Source organism: Rana temporaria, chromosome 3, assembly GCF_905171775.1.
Source record: "Rana temporaria chromosome 3, aRanTem1.1, whole genome shotgun sequence".
In the NCBI taxonomy this organism is placed as follows: Eukaryota; Metazoa; Chordata; class Amphibia; order Anura; family Ranidae; genus Rana; species Rana temporaria.
In genome coordinates, this window is record NC_053491.1 from 58,618,416 (window position 1) to 58,637,013 (window position 18,598).

The window sequence follows — 18,598 nt, forward strand, 5'->3', positions numbered from 1 at the left end:
TCTGTGGACTGATGAAACAAAATTAGAAGTGTTTGGGCCCATGGATCAACGCTATGTTTGGAGGAGGAAGAACAAGGCCTATGATGAAAAGAACACCTTGCCTACTGTGAAGCATGTCGGGGGGTCAATCATGCTTTGGGGCTGTTTTGCTTCTGCAGGTACAGGGAAGCTTCAGCGTGTGCAAGGTACCATGAATTCTCTTCAGTACCAGGAGATAGTGGATAACAATGTGATGCAGTCCATCACAAACCTGAGGCTTGGGAGACGTTGGACCTTTCAACAGGACAATGATCCCAAGCATACCTCCAAGTCCACTAGAGCATGGTTGCAGATTAAAGGCTTGAACATTTTGGAGTGGCTTTTGCAGTCACCAGACTTAAATCCGATTGAGAACCTCTGGTGGGACTTAAAGAAAGCAGTTGCAGTGCGCAAGCCTAAGAATGTGACTGAACTGGAGGCTTTTGCCCATGACGAATGGGCGAAGATACCCGTAGATCGCTGCAAGACACTTGTGTGAAGCTATGCTTCAAGTTTAAAAGCTGTTATAACTGTAAAAGGATGTTGTACTAAGTACTAAGATTGAATGTCAATTGGGGGTTGAATAAAACTGATAATGATGTGAGCACAGAAAAGACATTTGTGGTTATTTCATTATAAATGTTATGTTATATTTGTCTGACCTACACGTGCCTCTTTGATTTAATTGTAAGCAGGATGACAGGATGATCAAAATCAATGTCAAACTGGGCAAAACAATCAATTTCAGTAGGGGTTGAATAATTTTGAATACAACTGTAAATTGAAGAGTATATTACTTATATAATAAAAAAAATTAACTAGCAAATAGATAACCCATTTATGTAAGGCCAGCTTTACACAATTGGTAGCTTTACATTAAATATGCAGATTTCTGAATAATATTCTGAGAAGGAATGATTTCACGTCTATGTGAAAGAATCTGAGTGTTTCGGCAGCTCTAGAGGGGCTGCAGTTGGGCTGAATAATGGCTTTGTGTAGCATAATTAAAATAATATCTCTGTGCAGTAAGTATATAATATTACAAACTGTTTTGCTTGCTTTATAAATAAAGAAATACTAATTGCACTGCGTTCTTTAGGTTTATTCTTTTAATTCATCTAAATATAAAACAAATTAATGTCACATTAGCAATTCTTAGCCATTGTATTCCTTTACAAAGTCATTGATCAAATTTGAATGTCTGCTTTTGTTTTTTTATAATTCTTTAGTCACACTCAATTGGCCCAGGACCTGAATTTCATCACACACTTTTCCAAATGGGAGGACACAGTCTTTTAGTGTCAAACTACCTGAAGAGGCACAAACTGAAAGATTTCATACATGTCAACTCAAGGCATAAACTAAAACGAACTGAAATTTCAAAGGTACCATATCCTTAGAGTAGTGTTGGCAGATAGACAATCAATATTCAAAAAATTTTACATTTTTTTCTTATCTTTTTTTTACCTTTATGGTTATTACAAAGTATTAATTAATATTGCCTACTCACTTGTTAAGTTTTGTAACCATTAATTATCTACCATACAAAAACAACATCCTAATCCAAAAGGTAAAAATCACAGATTGGGGGAAAAAAGCAGTTACGCAATGACAAATGAGGCTTACTATTTTGCAAAATAAAAAAATGTATTGAAGAAGTATCAAAAAAGAGTAAAAACATATGTTAAAAATGGCTTTATGTTGAACGCACAAAGTGCTAAATTCACCACAATTCCAACATCAAGGTGCATAAAAACAATGTGCACCATGTAAATGTCTGAACGTCTATTGTGTATATTTGTGTCACATATGACCAGCATGGGCAACCGCCCACAATAATTTATGTAAAGCTGACAATTGTGTCCCATATATGCCCCAGGGCCCATTAATCTGCCTCATTTATAACTCATTGGTAATAAAAATAGATTGCATTAGACGCCTCATGATATGGGATGGCAGTGAAAGGTTAAAGGAACATCGATTCAATCTGTTTGCTCAATAGGGAGAAAGCAGGGTTTCCACTAAGGGTAAATTAGAAGCACAGCGGCAGGTGTATGGTAAGACTACTTGTAAAATTATACGTTAATGGCTTACTTTACACAGCAGCAGGTGTATTGGTAAGACTACTTGGAAAGTCATTCAATAGTGTCTTATATTGATTAGCTATAACATTATTTAATTTGCAAAAATGCAGGATGTTCGATAGTGCACCATCAATATACACATCAAATATATACCAGGTGTAAGTTATGATATACTAGGCAGTCCTGTAATGTATGGCCGCTCCGACTTACAGAGGCCGAGGTTAAAGGGAAACGATGAGAATCGACAGTGTATACTGAATCAATGGCAGGCATGTAGAATATTCAAAGCAAATTCCAAGCATACCATTCAGCCATTTCACAGCTGATCAATCACACCAGTGGTGTCAAATAGCAAGAATTAACTGCATCCTAAGACAGCCCCAGCTTGACCCGAACACCTGATTATCCACGTGGGGATCGGGCTATCGTGTCTCACTGGTCATCTGCTTGGCGGCAGTCCACATGCTACAAAATGTGGACTGCCGTGATAGTTCATTTTCTTTTCTGCCTGTCATTACAAAGGACATTTCCATTTGTCCATATTAATCTCTGCATTAAATTAAAAATAAGATGGATATTCATGCATAATGATAATTGTCATTTTATGGTTACAGACATTTACATCAGTGCTCATTTCAACTCACATGTGTAAAGTGTTATTAAGGTGTCACTGGACGTAAAACCCATCCTGCTTTTCCAGTAATTAACCCTTTCCTGCCAATATAAGAACCATTGCTGAGATAATTTCCCTAGACGCTTCCTTCCCGTAGCCTGCAAACTCCACCCAAATGTTATTCTCATATAACTTAGAAGTTTTTTTAAACAAGCAGACTTTTATCTTTGAAACTGCCAAAATAATTCTGTAAGTCAATTTAAAAGATTATTTATGCACCCAATTGCAATTTTTACTGTAATGGAAATGGCCTTTAACCTATAAATGATCACTGTGAAATGTAAGAAAAGTTTCCTCAGAAGAGCAGCTAGAGGGAGGAAAAGCAATTAATTGTATTTTCCTGTCCTACATACATTCAGTTTTACTGTATTCTATAATGGTGGTTATTTCCTCTATAGAAGGAGCAGACAAACCACAAGTATTTTACACATATCCGATTATATGGTTTAATAATGTAAGCAAAGCACAAGGCTAAGACGTAAAGTAGCCTTGCTTTATCCAAGGATGACACTTTTTAACATAGATGGAACAAACCTTGCTAATGTTAGGGGTAGTCTGGCATTCATCATATAATATGTTTCATGAATTCTGGGCATTCTCACACACTTTTTCAGGATAGCAGGACTGAGATAAGAGCTTCAACTACATTTTTTGTGGCACTGAATCTAGAAAAGAAAGATTGGATCTCAGCTCTCTCTTTTTTTATGTATTTGCAGAAAAAAAATATTTGCTGCAAATAAAATGTTAGACACAACTACTTTCGCAGGCTTCACCACATTTATAAAACAGTAAATGTGACATTTACTAAGTATTGAACAGACATTTATTATTTAGTGAATCTCACATTCATGCTTAAAAATATTCCCCTATATATATAAACAAACACTATTTTCAAATTCTAAACGATATTTTACCGTGAGCTATACAATTAGATAAAAAATGTAACTATTGTAAAAAATTCTGAAGGGTTTTCTTTAATGAAATTAACAAAGTTTACCTAAGGCCAAAACATGTTTTTGGTTTTGGATCGAGGGTGAAAGGGTTGGAATGCCTGACATGTTTGTTGTCTGTTTTTCTTCCTGCACCAAAGAAACAACAGGAAGCGAAAATAAATCTCTAGGAGTGAAGGAAACCATTTCTCAGGCAGTTGATACCTTAATAAGTGTCCCCATTGGAAAATGTCAGCTCAATTTCATCACTTTCAGCCATTGTGATAATGGTGGCCAGGACAAACAGTGAGAGTTTATTTGCTGAGTAGAACCTGATATGCCTTTAAAGGGGTTGTAAAGGAAAACAATGTTTCCCTAAATAGCTTCCTTTACCTTAGTGCAGTCCTCCTTCACTTACCTCATCCTTCCATTTTTCTTTTAAATGTCCTTATTTCTTCTGAGAAATGCTCACTTCCTGTTCTTCTGTCTGTAACTCACCACTGTAATGCAAGGCTTTCTTTCTGGTGTGGAGAACACCTCTTGAGGGGGGAGGGGGCGAGCAGGAGTGTCAGGACGCCCACTAACACACAGCTCCTTTCTCTATCTGTAAAGAAGAGAATGTCCTGACTTGCCTGCTCGCCCCCTCAAGAGGCTTTCTCCACACCAGGGAGAAAGCCTTGCATTACGGTGGTGAGTTACAGACAGAAGAACAGGAAGTGAGCATTTCTCAGAAGAAAGAAGGACATTTAAAAGCTAAATCGAAGTATGAGGTAAGTGAAGGAGGACTGCACTAAGGTAAAGGAAGCTATTTAGGAAAAAAATGTTTTCCTTTACAACCCCTTTAAGATAGAGATCATGGTGGACTCCAAATCAAAAAACTGCAGTCTTGTGAACAGAATGTATGTTGGGATAATTAAAGAGTATTGCTTGTTATGAATAAATTCCAAGTCACCTACATATACATTCATTTAACAATCTCTGGCATCTGTGGTATCCCGCAGCAGGATACTGCAGCCTCCCACGGTTTCACTGGTTTAACCGAGATAGTAAAGTTCATGTGGGGTGCGGGCTATATGCCTTACTGGTTGTTGTTGACTACAAGTCCATATGGAGGATGCAGGTCTTACCACACCAGTATGGTTTCCCAAACTTTCAGTGGCTGCTGTGTAGACACAGGTATCGTCGATGATTTTGGCTGGTCTCCTGCTCCAGCTCCAATCTCCAACAGGCCAGCCTATGAAGATTCAAACATGGCAGGAGCTGAAGATAATTTAGACAGGTTGTACAAAGTAGGAAAAGCAACTAGGGCAGACCGTAGCTCTACAACTGAGATAAATAAGGAGCTGGGGGAGCAAAGTTTACATAAAAATACAATTGTCCTTTAAGAATTATTGCCACCGTCTACACTTAAATAGAAGGATATGAAGACTTACTGAGGAAAAGTGATTGCAGTATTTATTTCCTTTTGGGATTAATAAAGTATTCTGTATGGGCTGCAGTGAGGAGAAGTATCCAGAAACACAGTGGTTACTTTTTTTTTTCGAGATAATCAAAGCTTGGTGTCCTTGTAGATATTGTACCACAGTTCATTATTAACAAAGGAGAAAACTTATATCGTGCCACTCACCCCTTCTTCAAGTTCATTGATAGAATCCAAGCACAACTAGGTTAACTGCAGAGAAAGAAGTGGATACTCTGTATCTGGTTGTTGTTTCTGTTGGCTCTTATGTGGGAGTTGGACACTGAAACCCCTGTATATTAAATACTATGCATACATTTATGTCACTCTTCAAACCTCTTTATGGTAGCCATTTATTATCATCATTTTCTTAGTCCTTGCTTTTATTTACAACAAAAAATGGCATAGATCACAGGGATGCTTTATTCAGAGCAAAGGTGAAGCAAACAAGAATACACATTTTTGCCTTGTGCACTTAGTTAATATGTTTCTGTTTAATTACCCTTCACACCACAGTTGATAAAAAGAAGCTAAGAACACCATTTTTCTTTAAACATTAAGCAAATGTGTTTCGGAACTGAGGTTATCCTTAATTGCAGTTATCCATTCTTAGTGGTGTAATTGTTTCCAGCTAGTCTATTTCGTTCACATTTAATGATTTAAAATAATGATTAACTATTGTGTTCCCTCTAGCAATTTAAAAAAAAAATATCCTAAAAAGATTTTGCACAGCAAAACACTTCCACATGATAGCTTCAGGTTTCTCGTACAACTGTTTGACATTTGTCTTAATTTAACAGAAGGGTTTTATTGAGCGATGAGCTAAACCACACACAAGCGGCAAGGACAAGCTGGCCCTTTTATAGTTTTACATATTCAGCTTCACCACCACCACCATGTATACGAATCACAGTACGAGTAAACAGTATCTAACTACCATAAGAAATGTAACTTCAACAGACATTTAGCACTAGTTAAAAAAGGGGGTTAAAAGCATTTGGAGAACATTAGGAACCTTAAGAATTGTGGCTTAGGATTTTAACCAGGTATTAGTGCATATGGTATATAAGCACAGCCACCCACTTAACTGGCATAAATGGTATCAGGTTTGACTTCAGTTCTGAAGTTACTTCTGTATTGCAGATAAATTTCCCCGTTAGGAATCTTCTGAATACAGCATTTCTGTGAATGTTGGATTCCTTGTTTCCTGCTGCGCATTCACTTTTACATGAGTGTAAATGTAGGGATCGTTCAGTCAGTGTGAGTGTAGTGACCGTTTAACACAGTATATTTTATTGCAATACCACAAGTTTAATGCCATTTAGTTCTGTGCATTACTGCAAATTTAACGCTGTATATTTAATTGTGTTACTGCAAGTATATTGCCATATAGTTCTGTGCATTACTGCAAGTTTAATGCTGTATATTTAATTGCGCTACTACAAGTTTAACGCTGTATATTTCATTGTGTTACTGCAAGTTTAACGCCGTAAATTTAATTGCATTACTGCAAGTTTAACGCCTTATATTTCATTGCATTACTGCAAGATTAACACCATATAGTTCTGTGCATTACTGCAAGTTTAACACTGTATATTTCATTGCGTTACTGCAATTTTAACTCCATATATTTCATTGCGTTACTGCAAGTTTAACTCCATATAGTTCCGTGTGTTACTGCAAGTTTAACGCTGTATATTTCATTGCATTTCTACAATTTTAACGCCATATATTTCATTGCGTTACTGCAAGTTTAACGCCATATAGTTCTGTGCGTTACTGCAAGTTTAGCGTTGTATATTTCATTGCATTACTGCAGTGTTTCTCAATTCCAGTCCTCAGGCCCCCCCAACAGGTCAGGTTTTCAGGATTTCCATTATTTTGCACAGGTGATTTGATCAGTTTCACTGCCTTAGTAATCACCACAGCCTTTTCATCTGACGGAAATCCTGAAAACCTGACCTGTTGGGGGGGCCTGAGGACTGGAATTGAGAAACACTGCATTACTGCAAGTTTAACGCTATATAGTTCTGTGTGTTACAGCAAGTTTAACGCCATATATTTCATTGCATTGATGCAAGTTTAACTTCATAAAGTTCTGTGCATTACTGCAAGCTTAACGCTGTATAGTATTGTGCGTTACTGCAAGTTTAACACTATATAGTTCTGTGTGTTACCGCAAGTTTAACACTGTATAGTTCTGTACATTACTGCAAGTTTAACTCTGTATATTTAATTTCATTACTGCAAGTTTATCGCTGTATATTTCATTGCGTTACTGCAAGTTAAACGGCATATAGTTCTGTGCCTTACTGAAAGTCTAATGCCCTATATTTCATTGGGTTACTGCAAGTTTGACGCCATATAGTTCTGTGTGTTACTGCATGTTTGATGCAGTATATCGCAGTATATTATAGTGTATCTGTGGAGTGTGTCTGTCAATATGTCAATACTCAAATCAAAGTATATAAAACACAACTTTCCATTGATTAAAGTGCATCCACGTACACATTTACACATCTTTATTAAATGTTGTTAATAAGCAGCCCCCACAATGTCTGGAAGGACAGCAAGGAGAGGCAGAAATTCCCATGGCACTGTAATGCCTCGTACACACGGTCGGACTTTTGACCGTGCAAAAGTCTGCCGTGAGTCTGTGGGAAAGAGAGAGAACAGGTTCTCTATCTTAGGTCCGTCGAACTTCCGGCAAAAAAGTCAGGCTACACACGGCTGGACTTTCAGAGAAAAAAAGCCTGTCTGACTTTTTTCCTCTGAAAGTCCGGCCGTGTGTACAAGGCATTAGGGAGCGTATTTGTCCACAGGCAAATGTGGACGTGGTCAGTCCTCAGGTAGAGCATCATTTCTCTGTTTAGTAATGTTGTCCGTGCTGTCCAGCCACAGCATACAGAGGAGGTGGTGGACTGACTTACTAAACTGTCCTCATCCTCCGTCACCCAAGCAGAGACTAGTGCACAGTCCCCTGCAGCTGCCAGAGTGGCAAAACCTGCCTCCTTGTCCACAGCTATTCTTGCCATAGCCCCAGAAACAGGCATGGAGGAGTCAGCGGAGTTATTTGAACACAGCGTCAGCCACTTGCTTCTTGACAATGCACAGCAAATACTCAATTCAGATGTTGGTTCTGACTCTGAGGTTGAGGAAGGTAATAACATGAGACTACAAAGAGGGGAGAACATTGGCACACAAATTGTCAGTCATATTCCCCCAGTCGCAGCATATTGCCAAGTTGTCTCCAGTGGTAATGAGGATGGAGGAGATTATGATGATGGGGTCACTGACTCGACTTGGGTGCCGGATAGAGCAGAGGAGGAAAGTGAGGGTGAGACACAACCCCAACGAGGCAGCCATCATGGAAGGGTAGAGAGCAGCCACCTTATTCCATTACATCTTGGCGCTGTTATCTCCCGGCCCACTTTCCACAGCTCAGCTGTCTGGACCTTTTTTAGTACATGTGCAGCCGATCGCAATTTTGCGGCTTGCAAACTTTGTCTCAAGTGCTTCATGTGACAAAAACACATTTTGGTACCACATGCTTGACTAAGCATTTAACCTCCCACCACTCAGCCTGTTGGCAAGAGCACCTAAAAGCCACGCAAATGGGGCACAAATCTGTCCCTCCTCCTTACTCATACATAGTTACATAGTAGGTCAAGTTGAAAAAAGACAACCTATGTGTGTGATTATAGGTTAGTATTACATTGTATATCCCTGGATGTTGTGATCATTCAGGTGCGTATCTAATTGTTATTTTAAACTATCGATGCCCCCCCCCGCTTAACCACCGCCTGTGGAAGGGAATTCCACATCCTTGCCGCTCTTACAGTAAAGAACCCTCTACACAGTTTAAGGTTAAACCTCTTTTCTTCTAATTTTAGTGAGTGGCCACGTGTTTTTTTAAACACCCTTCCATGAAAAAGTTTTATCCCTATTGTGGGGTCACCAGTATGGTATTTGTAAATTTAAATCATATCCCCTCTCAAGCGTCTCTTCTCCAGAGAGAATAAGTTCAGTGCTCGCAACCTTTCTTCATAACTAATATCCTCCAGACCCTTTATTACAGAGGTCATCAACCCTGTCCTCAGGGTCCAATAACAGTCCAGGTTTGCAAGATAACTGAAATACATCACAGGTGATATAATTTTCTGCTTAGTGATTGCAGTATTCTAGTCTGCATCTCCCCAAGGTAATACACAAAATCTGTTAGTGGGCCCCGAGGACAGGGTTAATGACCAATGCTTTATTAGCTTTGTTGCCCTTCTTTGTACTCACTCCATTTCCAATACATCCTTCCTGTGGACTGGTGCCCAAAACTGGACAGCATACGCCAGGTGCATTGGTTGGGAAAGGTGTAGGTGTGGCATTGTTCCTCTTAAAGAAACGTATCTATGTAATAATTAAAGTGCTTGGGGTGAATAAAGTGACAGGTGCTAGAGAGTGGCCGTATGGACCTGTGAAATTAATTAAATTAATATATGTGACAATTTTTACATGTAATTAAAGTGATTTGTGCTTGTCTGTTACACCCTGTGCTGAGATATACTCACATGTGCTTTAAAAATACAGACATGTAATGCAAACACAGGCACCGAGAAAAAAATCCTATCTGCGGCCCTGACCGGAAGTGACACAACAACACTCTATAACGCCTTGTCCTACGCATTTCGTCACTCAAGCACTCCAGGTGCGGCCGGACTAGAGTCTTGGGAGAATTATCGCTTTATTCCTGGCGTTAATCCCCTTTTTAATGCATGCCAATATTCTGTTTGCTTTGTTAGCAGCAGCTTGGCATTGCATGCTATTGCTGAGCCTATCATCTACTAGGACCCCCAAGTCCTTTTCCATCCTAGATTCCCCCAGAGGTTCACCCCCTACTGAGTAGATTGCATTCATATTTTACATTTTTCTACATTAAATCTCATTTGCCATGTTGTTGCCCACCCCATTGGTTTGTTCAGATCTTCTTGCAAAGTTTCCACATCCTACGGAGAAGTTGCCCTGCTTAGCTTAGTGTCATCCGCAAATACAGAGTTTGAGCTGTTTACCCCATCTTCCAGGTAGTTTATGAACAAATTAAACAGAATTGGTCCCAGCACAGAACCCTGGATGACCTCACTACCCACCCCTGACTATATTCAAAGTATTCCCCATTTATCATCGCCCTCTGTACTCACCCTTGTAGCCAGTTTTCAATCCATGTACTCAACCCTATGGTCCATGCCAACGGACCTTACTTTGTACAGTAAATGTTTATGGGGAAATGCTTTACCACGTTAAGTTACTGCTGACACATGGTCCAGCAAGCATGGGCAGGGACAATATATTTAGTTCACAGCACACTGGGTAACTGCTTGCAATTTGGAAGGATGCAAAACAAGGCTCAGTGCTGCAGCTTGTTGTGCCCCCACATCTCCATACAGCTGGCGATGATGCCAGATTCATCAGCTCTACCCCCTCCTCCTCCTTGCCCTCCTCTGTGGAATTGTCCTATGAACCTCAAGTACCCCCTAAGCGTTCAAAGGGCTATTCAATGAGTCAGGCTAAAAGTTGCCATGCAATGCTTCAGCTGGTGTGTCTAGAGGACAGGAACCACACTGGAGCAGAGATTCCTGCAACTTTGCAGGGACAGGCCCATAGGTGGTTCACACCATGCCAGTGCTGGAGCCAGGAATGATGGTGTGTGATAATGGCACAAACCTCCTGTCCACCCTTAGACAGGGAAAGTTGACACATGTGCCATGCCTGGCACATGTCCTCAATTTGGTGGTGCAGCGTTTCCTAAATAGGTACCCAGGGTTGGAAGATCTACTAAAGCAGGCCAGAAGAGTCTGTAGCCATTTTAGGCGATCATACAGCTGGAATTCCATCTGCCCTTAAACCGCCTAATTTGTGACATGCCCACCAGGTGGAACTTTGGAAATGCTTCAGCCACTGCACATGCAGCAGAGGGCCGTCAACGAGTACCTGTGTGATTATGGCCCAACGACAGGCTCAGGCCGGCTCAGCTTTTTTTCACCCTACGCCAAGGGCTGCTCATAAAGGATGCATGCACTGTACTGTCACCATTTGAGGAGGCCACAAGGATGGTGAGCCGTGACAATGCATGCATCAGTAACACAATATGAAATCTCTTGAGGACACCTTAAAAATAAGTTTATTGAAGGCTTTTCCCGACTCTGGTAGGTTATAATGTCATGGAAAACGTAGTTTTGAGGCTTCTGTGCGCCAAGAGAGGAGCAGTGAAGAAGGCGGCCGCCTAAGTGATGCATTTCTTTTTTTTGTCATTGCCGCCCAGGGCTGTCAGCTTCCACATCCCTTTGGCAGCGTTTACATCACATGGTGGACTATTATCTAGGGGCGAAAACAGAGATGGAGAGCTTTCTCGTCGACGATCCACTGGCTAACTGGGTCACGAGAATAGACCACTGGCCAGAACTTGCCCAGTATGCTATTGAGCTGCTGGGCTGCCCTGCATCCAGCGTGCTTTCCGAATGGGTATTCAGTAGGGATGAGCCGAACACCTCTCGGTTAGTTTCACAGCAGAACCTGCAAACAGGCAAAAAGTTTGTTCGAACACGTGAACAGTGTTGGGACACGAACGTGAAAAAGCAAAAGTGCTCATTTTAAAGGCCAACATGCAAGTTATTGCCTTAAAAAGTGTTTGGGGGCCCGGGTCCTGCCCCGGGGACATGTATCAATGCAAATAAAAGTTTTAAAAACTGCAGTTTTTTCGGGAGCATGATTTTAATAATGCTTAAAGTGAAACAATAAAAATGTGATATTCCTTTAAATTTCGTGCCTGGGAAGTGTCTATAGTATGCCTGTAAAGTGGCAAATTTTTACAGTTTCTAGAACAGTCCCGCAGCAAAATGACATTTCTAAAGAAAAAAGTCATTTAAAACTGATCGTGGCTGTAAAGAATTGTCGGTAAAGAATTGTGCAGGCAGCCTTATATAGTGTGGGGCGTGGAGTTAGTCCCCCTGAGCCAAGATTGGCCAAAGGCACCCTGGCTCTCTTAGCAGAGGGCACTGGGATTAGCCAAAGCATGTAGGTCATGGTGCATGCTTTGGCCAATCATCATACAGCAATGCACTGCGATCTCGCAGTGCATTATGGGGTGCTCAAATTTGCTGCAAATGCCCCATAATGCTTGTTTTTCGACGAACGGGCGAACACCCGATGTTCGAGTCGAACATATGTTCGATCCGAACAACAAACTCATCCCTACTAATCAGTACTGCTGGAGGTTTTGTTACTGATCATAGAACACGTCTGTCCACAGACTCCTTGAACCGTCTGACTTTTATAAAAAAAAAATCAGTCCTGGATTACCAGCAGCTATTAAGCCCCTAATGCCGATGTCTCCAATTAAGAGTTTTTTATGGATGTGGAATCTCTGCAGGACTTCTAGGCTGCTTAGTGTTGTCTGTGTTGTCATCTGGAAGAATGTTGTTGGTGTAGGTTTTATGGGCACAATTAACACCCAAATACCAATTTTTCCATACCTGTTTGACAGGTGCATATCATTACAATTTTTGACATCAAGACCAATTCATGCTTTTATCAAGAGTTCCTCTATAGGTTAACGATGTGAAGGCGCCACTGACACCCAAAGAACAATTTTTCTGCACCCATTACAGAAGTTGAAATATAAAGTCTGTGGTAGAGACACCCTCGAGAAACTTACATGCTCCACGGTTAATTCGAGCCTTCCATCAGGAACACCCAGACTTGATGTCCAGTTTGGACATCAAGAGTTCCTCTATAGGTTAACAATGTGAAGGCGCCACTGACACCCAAAGAACAATTTTTCTGCACCCATTACAGAAGTTGAAATATAAAGTCTGTGGTAGAGACACCCTCGAGAAACTTACATGCTCCACGGTTAATTCGAGCCTTCCATCAGGAACACCCAGACTTGATGTCCAGTTTGGACATCCGGAGTCCGCCCCTTGGGGGGGGGGCACTGTCAGAGGATTGGCATGGCCAGACGCCGAGTGGCCCTTCGGCGCATGCCCGTGCGAGAACGGCGTGTGCATGTGCGGTTCTACGGGACGGCGCACGCACAGGAGCGCATCCACGCGCACCAATCAGCGTCCTGGCCTGCTTACTTAAACCAGCCCCAGTCTCATGATGGGTTGCTGGTTTGTTGTCAGCTCCTGCCTGTTGATCCTTCCTGTACCTGTGCTTGAACTCATTGTGACCCGGATTGACCCGACGACTCTGCTCTCTCTCCTGAACCTGACCCCCGGCTTGTCTCCCTGGATCTGCTGCTGTCTCCAACCCTTGACCTCTGGCTTGTTCTTCGGACTTGTTACCTTCTCCAGCCCCTTGACCCTGGCTTGCATCCTGGACCTGCTTACAGTCTCAGCCTTGAACTTGCTCTCAGTTGTCTGAAACTTCTCTGGTACCTGACCTACGGCCTGTTCCCGTTACTTCCTACCAACTGAGCTCGTTGACCAGCACCACCTGATCTACTATCAACTTTCAGCCTTCTGCTGGTAACCGGTGCTTCTTTGCGCCCTCCCCCCGCTGTCTCACCTCCAGGGGCGGAGTGCGCTGAGTCGCAAAGGTGTGACGCTCTCTGCATCTCGGCCTCGGTGAGTACATACCTGACACCTTTGCTTTCATCTGGGTTAGATTTGGCCCACTGAAGTGCAAAAATCTGTATGCTCTTTTCGTGTCACTACAAAACCATTTTGACGATGCTCATGCACCATGTCTGCTACCTGCTTTCTGAGTTCTGGCCAATGCACACTTGGCATACTCTTTAATGCATCTTTCTTTGCTTTCCAGGCTCAGACCATCTTTTCTCTTACTCCATATTGTCTTGCAGCAACGCAGTTATGATGCTCCTTGGCAAAGTTTACAACTTTGAGCTTGAAACTGGCTTCATGTTTCCTTCTTCTTGCTGGAGCAATGCTGGGGCCCTGTCTATCAGCCATTTCACACTACAGTAAATCTGATATCTGTCACGTATTGTAATCTGTCAGGTATTACAGTATCACAGTTTTTAATCCCTTTAGGGTTTAAAACGCCATGCTAGCGCCCAAAAAGCAGCACAAAAGCACCTCTTAAACAGCATTAAAGTGATGCTAAAACAAGCTTTACTGCTAACGGCAGATGCTTTCAGTGCGAAAGCAGCTTTAGTGACCCACCAATATAGTGTCTCTTAGCACCAGATTGCCCGCCACTCTTTGACAGCTATAAGTCACTAATCACTGCATTAACCACTTAAGGACTAGTGTTGAGCAGAATATGCCATATTCGATTTCGCGATATATCTCGAATATATATTCGAATATTCGAGATATATTCGCTAAATTCGAATATTCGTGATATTTTATCGAAATTAATTGAATGCGATTTTTCGCTATTGCGAATGCGAAAATAATTGCGATTTTTTAATAACTGCGGTAGGAGCGCTCTGATTGGCTTAGAATATTCGTGATATTTTATCGAAATATCGCAACATGCGAATGCGATATTTATTGCGCAATTTCGAGATATGCTGGAGGAGCGCTCTGATTGGCTCAGAATATTCGTGATATTTTATCGAAATATCGCAACATGCGAATGCGATATTTATTGCGCAATTTCGAGATATGCTGGAGGAGCGCTCTGATTGGCTCAGAATATTCGTGATATTTTATCGAAATATCGCAACATGCGAATGCGATATTTATTGCGCAATTTCGAGATATGCTGGAGGAGCGCTCTGATTGGCTCAGAATATTCGTGATATTTTATCGAAATATCGCAACATGCGAATGCGATATTTATTGCGCAATTTCGAGATATGCTGGAGGAGCGCTCTGATTGGCTCAGAATATTCCAGATATTTTATCGAAATATCGCAACATGTGAATGCGAAATTTATTGCAGATATTTCGAAAACTGCTGTAGCAGCACTCTGAAATCGAATATGTATGATATTTTAACCAAAATACATATTGCGATTGCGATTTTTCGATCGCGCATGCGCAATTGCGCGAACAACACGCGACCATTTCCTGGAGCCTTGCCAGTTTCCAACTTATGATCGCAGCGCAATCACACAGCAACATGGTTGGAAGCAATTTCACTAAGTCTGAGGAAAAGTTGCTGATTTGTGTAAGTATTTTGACCACTGTTATTTCATCATCTTCAACTGCATTTTAGTCTAGTTTAAAAGTTAGTATATATGATCAGATATTAGTATTTCACAAAAAATGTGTCTCCTGCTTTTACAAACTACAAGTCCCAGCATGCCTGGACAGCTGCAGACACCCTGGTTGGCAAATGTGTATTTAGGCACTTTTCCTTGTTATTTAGCATAATGAATTTAACATTTTATTGGACATAGGACGTATGCGAACGTCCTGACTTCAGTGTCCTCAAGGCCCAAGGACGTTCGAATACATATTGCCCTTTAGATGTTGCAGAACTACAACTTCCAGCATGCCTGGGAATGCTGGCACTTCTAGTATTGTAAGTTCTGCAGGCCCACATTTTTCAGGCCTTTATGCACGGGTCTCTAAACTGTGGCACCCTAGATGCAGCAAAAGTAAAATTCTTAGCATGCACTGACAGACCGTGGCTGATGGGAGTAGTAGTTTTGCAACAGCTGGAGGTGGACTGGTCTTGAAACCCAGAGTTAGGTAACAAACCCGTAGTGTTTTGCAACCATTCTGCCTCCAGCTGGTTATTTTCTGTTGAAAAGCCTGTGGCGTGCAAAACACAACCCAAAAACTCCACCCGGTGCAAGGAAAAATTTGCACACACCTAAAGAGTGACATCACAAAAAAACTGCGACGGTTGCATACGTCAGTGGTCCTCCGAAAAGGTCCCGTCTCTGACCCCCCGGGGCGTTAGGCTCCTGACAGGGAAAAGAGTTACTGTGGTCCATACAGCCGAAGCCATATGGACCCATCTCGGTCCAAGCAGCGCAATCAACACGCGAACAACACGCGACCATTTCCTGGACCCTTGCCAGTTTCCAACTTTATGATCGCAATGCAATCGCAGAGCAAGATGGTTGGAAGTAATTTCACTGTATCTGAGGAAAAGTTGCTGATTTGTGTAAGTATTTTGACCACTGTTATTTCATTATCTTCAACTGCATTTTAGTCTAGTTTAAAAGTTAGTATATATTCATAATTATGCAAATGATAATGGCTGCTATATTTATGTAAAAAAGGTGGCGACCGAAATGGCAGTATATAAAATCTGTCATGTTACCCCTGTCATTGATTAATAAGGCGAGAATGCTTCCAATTGTTGAATAGCATACATTTATGTCATATATCCATAAGGCTGTCAACAAAAGTATTACAATATACTTTGTTCTTCATCTTGCAGAAGTTCCTGGAAACAGGATACGATGAGCTGCGGAGGCAGCAAGAAAAACAGGGAGTTATAAGCTCCCTGATTGAGGAACTAGGCGAAGAACACACTCGCATGGCGATCCTCAAAAAGTGGTCCGACCTGAAGAGGCGCCAGATGAACCGGGTCAGGCGTATCCGGAATAAATATCATCCTGGTAAGTTATTGGTCACAGTTATGTTCAGTAGGGATGAGCCGAACACCTCTCGGTTAGTTTCACAGCAGAACCTGCAAACAGGCAAAAAGTTTGTTCGAACACGTGAACACTGTTGGGACACGAACGTGAAAAAGCAAAAGTGCTCATTTTAAAGGCCAACATGCAAGTTATTGCCTTAAAAAGTGTTTGGGGGGCCCGGGTCCTGCCCCGGGGACATGTATCAATGCAAATAAAAGTTTTAAAAACTGCAGTTTTTTTCGGGAGCATGATTTTAATAATGCTTAAAGTGAAACAATAAAAATGTGATATTCCTTTAAATTTCGTGCCTGGGAAGTGTCTATAGTATGCCTGTAAAGTGGCAAATTTTTACAGTTTCTAGAACAGTCCCGCAGCAAAATGACATTTCTAAAGAAAAAAGTCATTTAAAACTGATCGTGGCTGTAAAGAATTGTCGGTAAAGAATTGTGCAGGCAGCCTTATATAGTGTGGGGCGTGGAGTTAGTCCCCCTGAGCCAAGATTGGCCAAAGGCACCCTGGCTCTCTTAGCAGAGGGCACTGGGATTAGCCAAAGCATGTAGGTCATGGTGCATGCTTTGGCCAATCATCATACAGCAATGCACTGCGATCTCGCAGTGCATTATGGGGTGCTCAAATTTGCTGCAAATGCCCCATAATGCTTGTTTTTCGAACGAACGGGCGAACACCCGATGTTCGAGTCGAACATATGTTCGATCCGAACAACAAACTCATCCCTACTAATCAGTACTGCTGGAGGTTTTGTTACTGATCATAGAACACGTCTGTCCACAGACTCCTTGAACCGTCTGACTTTTATAAAAAAAAAATCAGTCCTGGATTACCAGCAGCTATTAAGCCCCTAATGCCGATGTCTCCAATTAAGAGTTTTTTATGGATGTGGAATCTCTGCAGGACTTCTAGGCTGCTTAGTGTTGTCTGTGTTGTCATCTGGAAGAATGTTGTTGGTGTAGGTTTTATGGGCACAATTAACACCCAAATACCAATTTTTCCATACCTGTTTGACAGGTGCATATCATTACAATTTTTGACATCAAGACCAATTCATGCTTTTATCAAGAGTTCCTCTATAGGTTAACGATGTGAAGGCGCCACTGACACCCAAAGAACAATTTTTCTGCACCCATTACAGAAGTTGAAATATAAAGTCTGTGGTAGAGACACCCCTCGAGAAACTTACATGCTCCACGGTTAATTCGAGCCTTCCATCAGGAACACCCAGACTTGATGTCCAGTTTGGACATCAAGAGTTCCTCTATAGGTTAACAATGTGAAGGCGCCACTGACACCCAAAGAACAATTTTTCTGCACCCATTACAGAAGTTGAAATATAAAGTCTGTGGTAGAGACACCCTCGAGAAACTTACATGCTCCACGGTTAATTCGAGCCTTCCATCAGGAACACCCAGACTTGATGTCCAGTTTGGACATCCGGAGTCCGCCCCTTGGGGGGGGGGGCACTGTCAGAGGATTGGCATGGCCAGACGCCGAGTGGCCCTTCGGCGCATGCCCGTGCGAGAACGGCGTGTGCATGTGCGGTTCTACGGGACGGCGCACGCACAGGAGCGCATCCACGCGCACCAATCAGCGTCCTGGCCTGCTTACTTAAACCAGCCCCAGTCTCATGATGGGTTGCTGGTTTGTTGTCAGCTCCTGCCTGTTGATCCTTCCTGTACCTGTGCTTGAACTCATTGTGACCCGGATTGACCCGACGACTCTGCTCTCTCTCCTGAACCTGACCCCCGGCTTGTCTCCCTGGATCTGCTGCTGTCTCCAACCCTTGACCTCTGGCTTGTTCTTCGGACTTGTTACCTTCTCCAGCCCCTTGACCCTGGCTTGCATCCTGGACCTGCTTACAGTCTC

General features: G+C 42.0%; 1 protein-coding gene across 2 annotated transcripts in view; it reads left to right on the forward strand.

The window, feature by feature from the left end:
- FAM227B (family with sequence similarity 227 member B) overlaps positions 1 to 18,598 on the forward strand; it is a 521,136-nt gene that overhangs the window by 416,252 nt on the left and 86,286 nt on the right. The window contains exon 12 of one of the 2 annotated variants that reach the window (XM_040342629.1): positions 1,248 to 1,403. In XM_040342629.1, the coding sequence (XP_040198563.1) occupies positions 1,248 to 1,403 (156 nt within the window). Of the gene's footprint in view, positions 1 to 1,247; positions 1,409 to 18,598 lie in introns of both variants that reach the window. The other variant, XM_040342628.1, reaches the window with a different exon arrangement.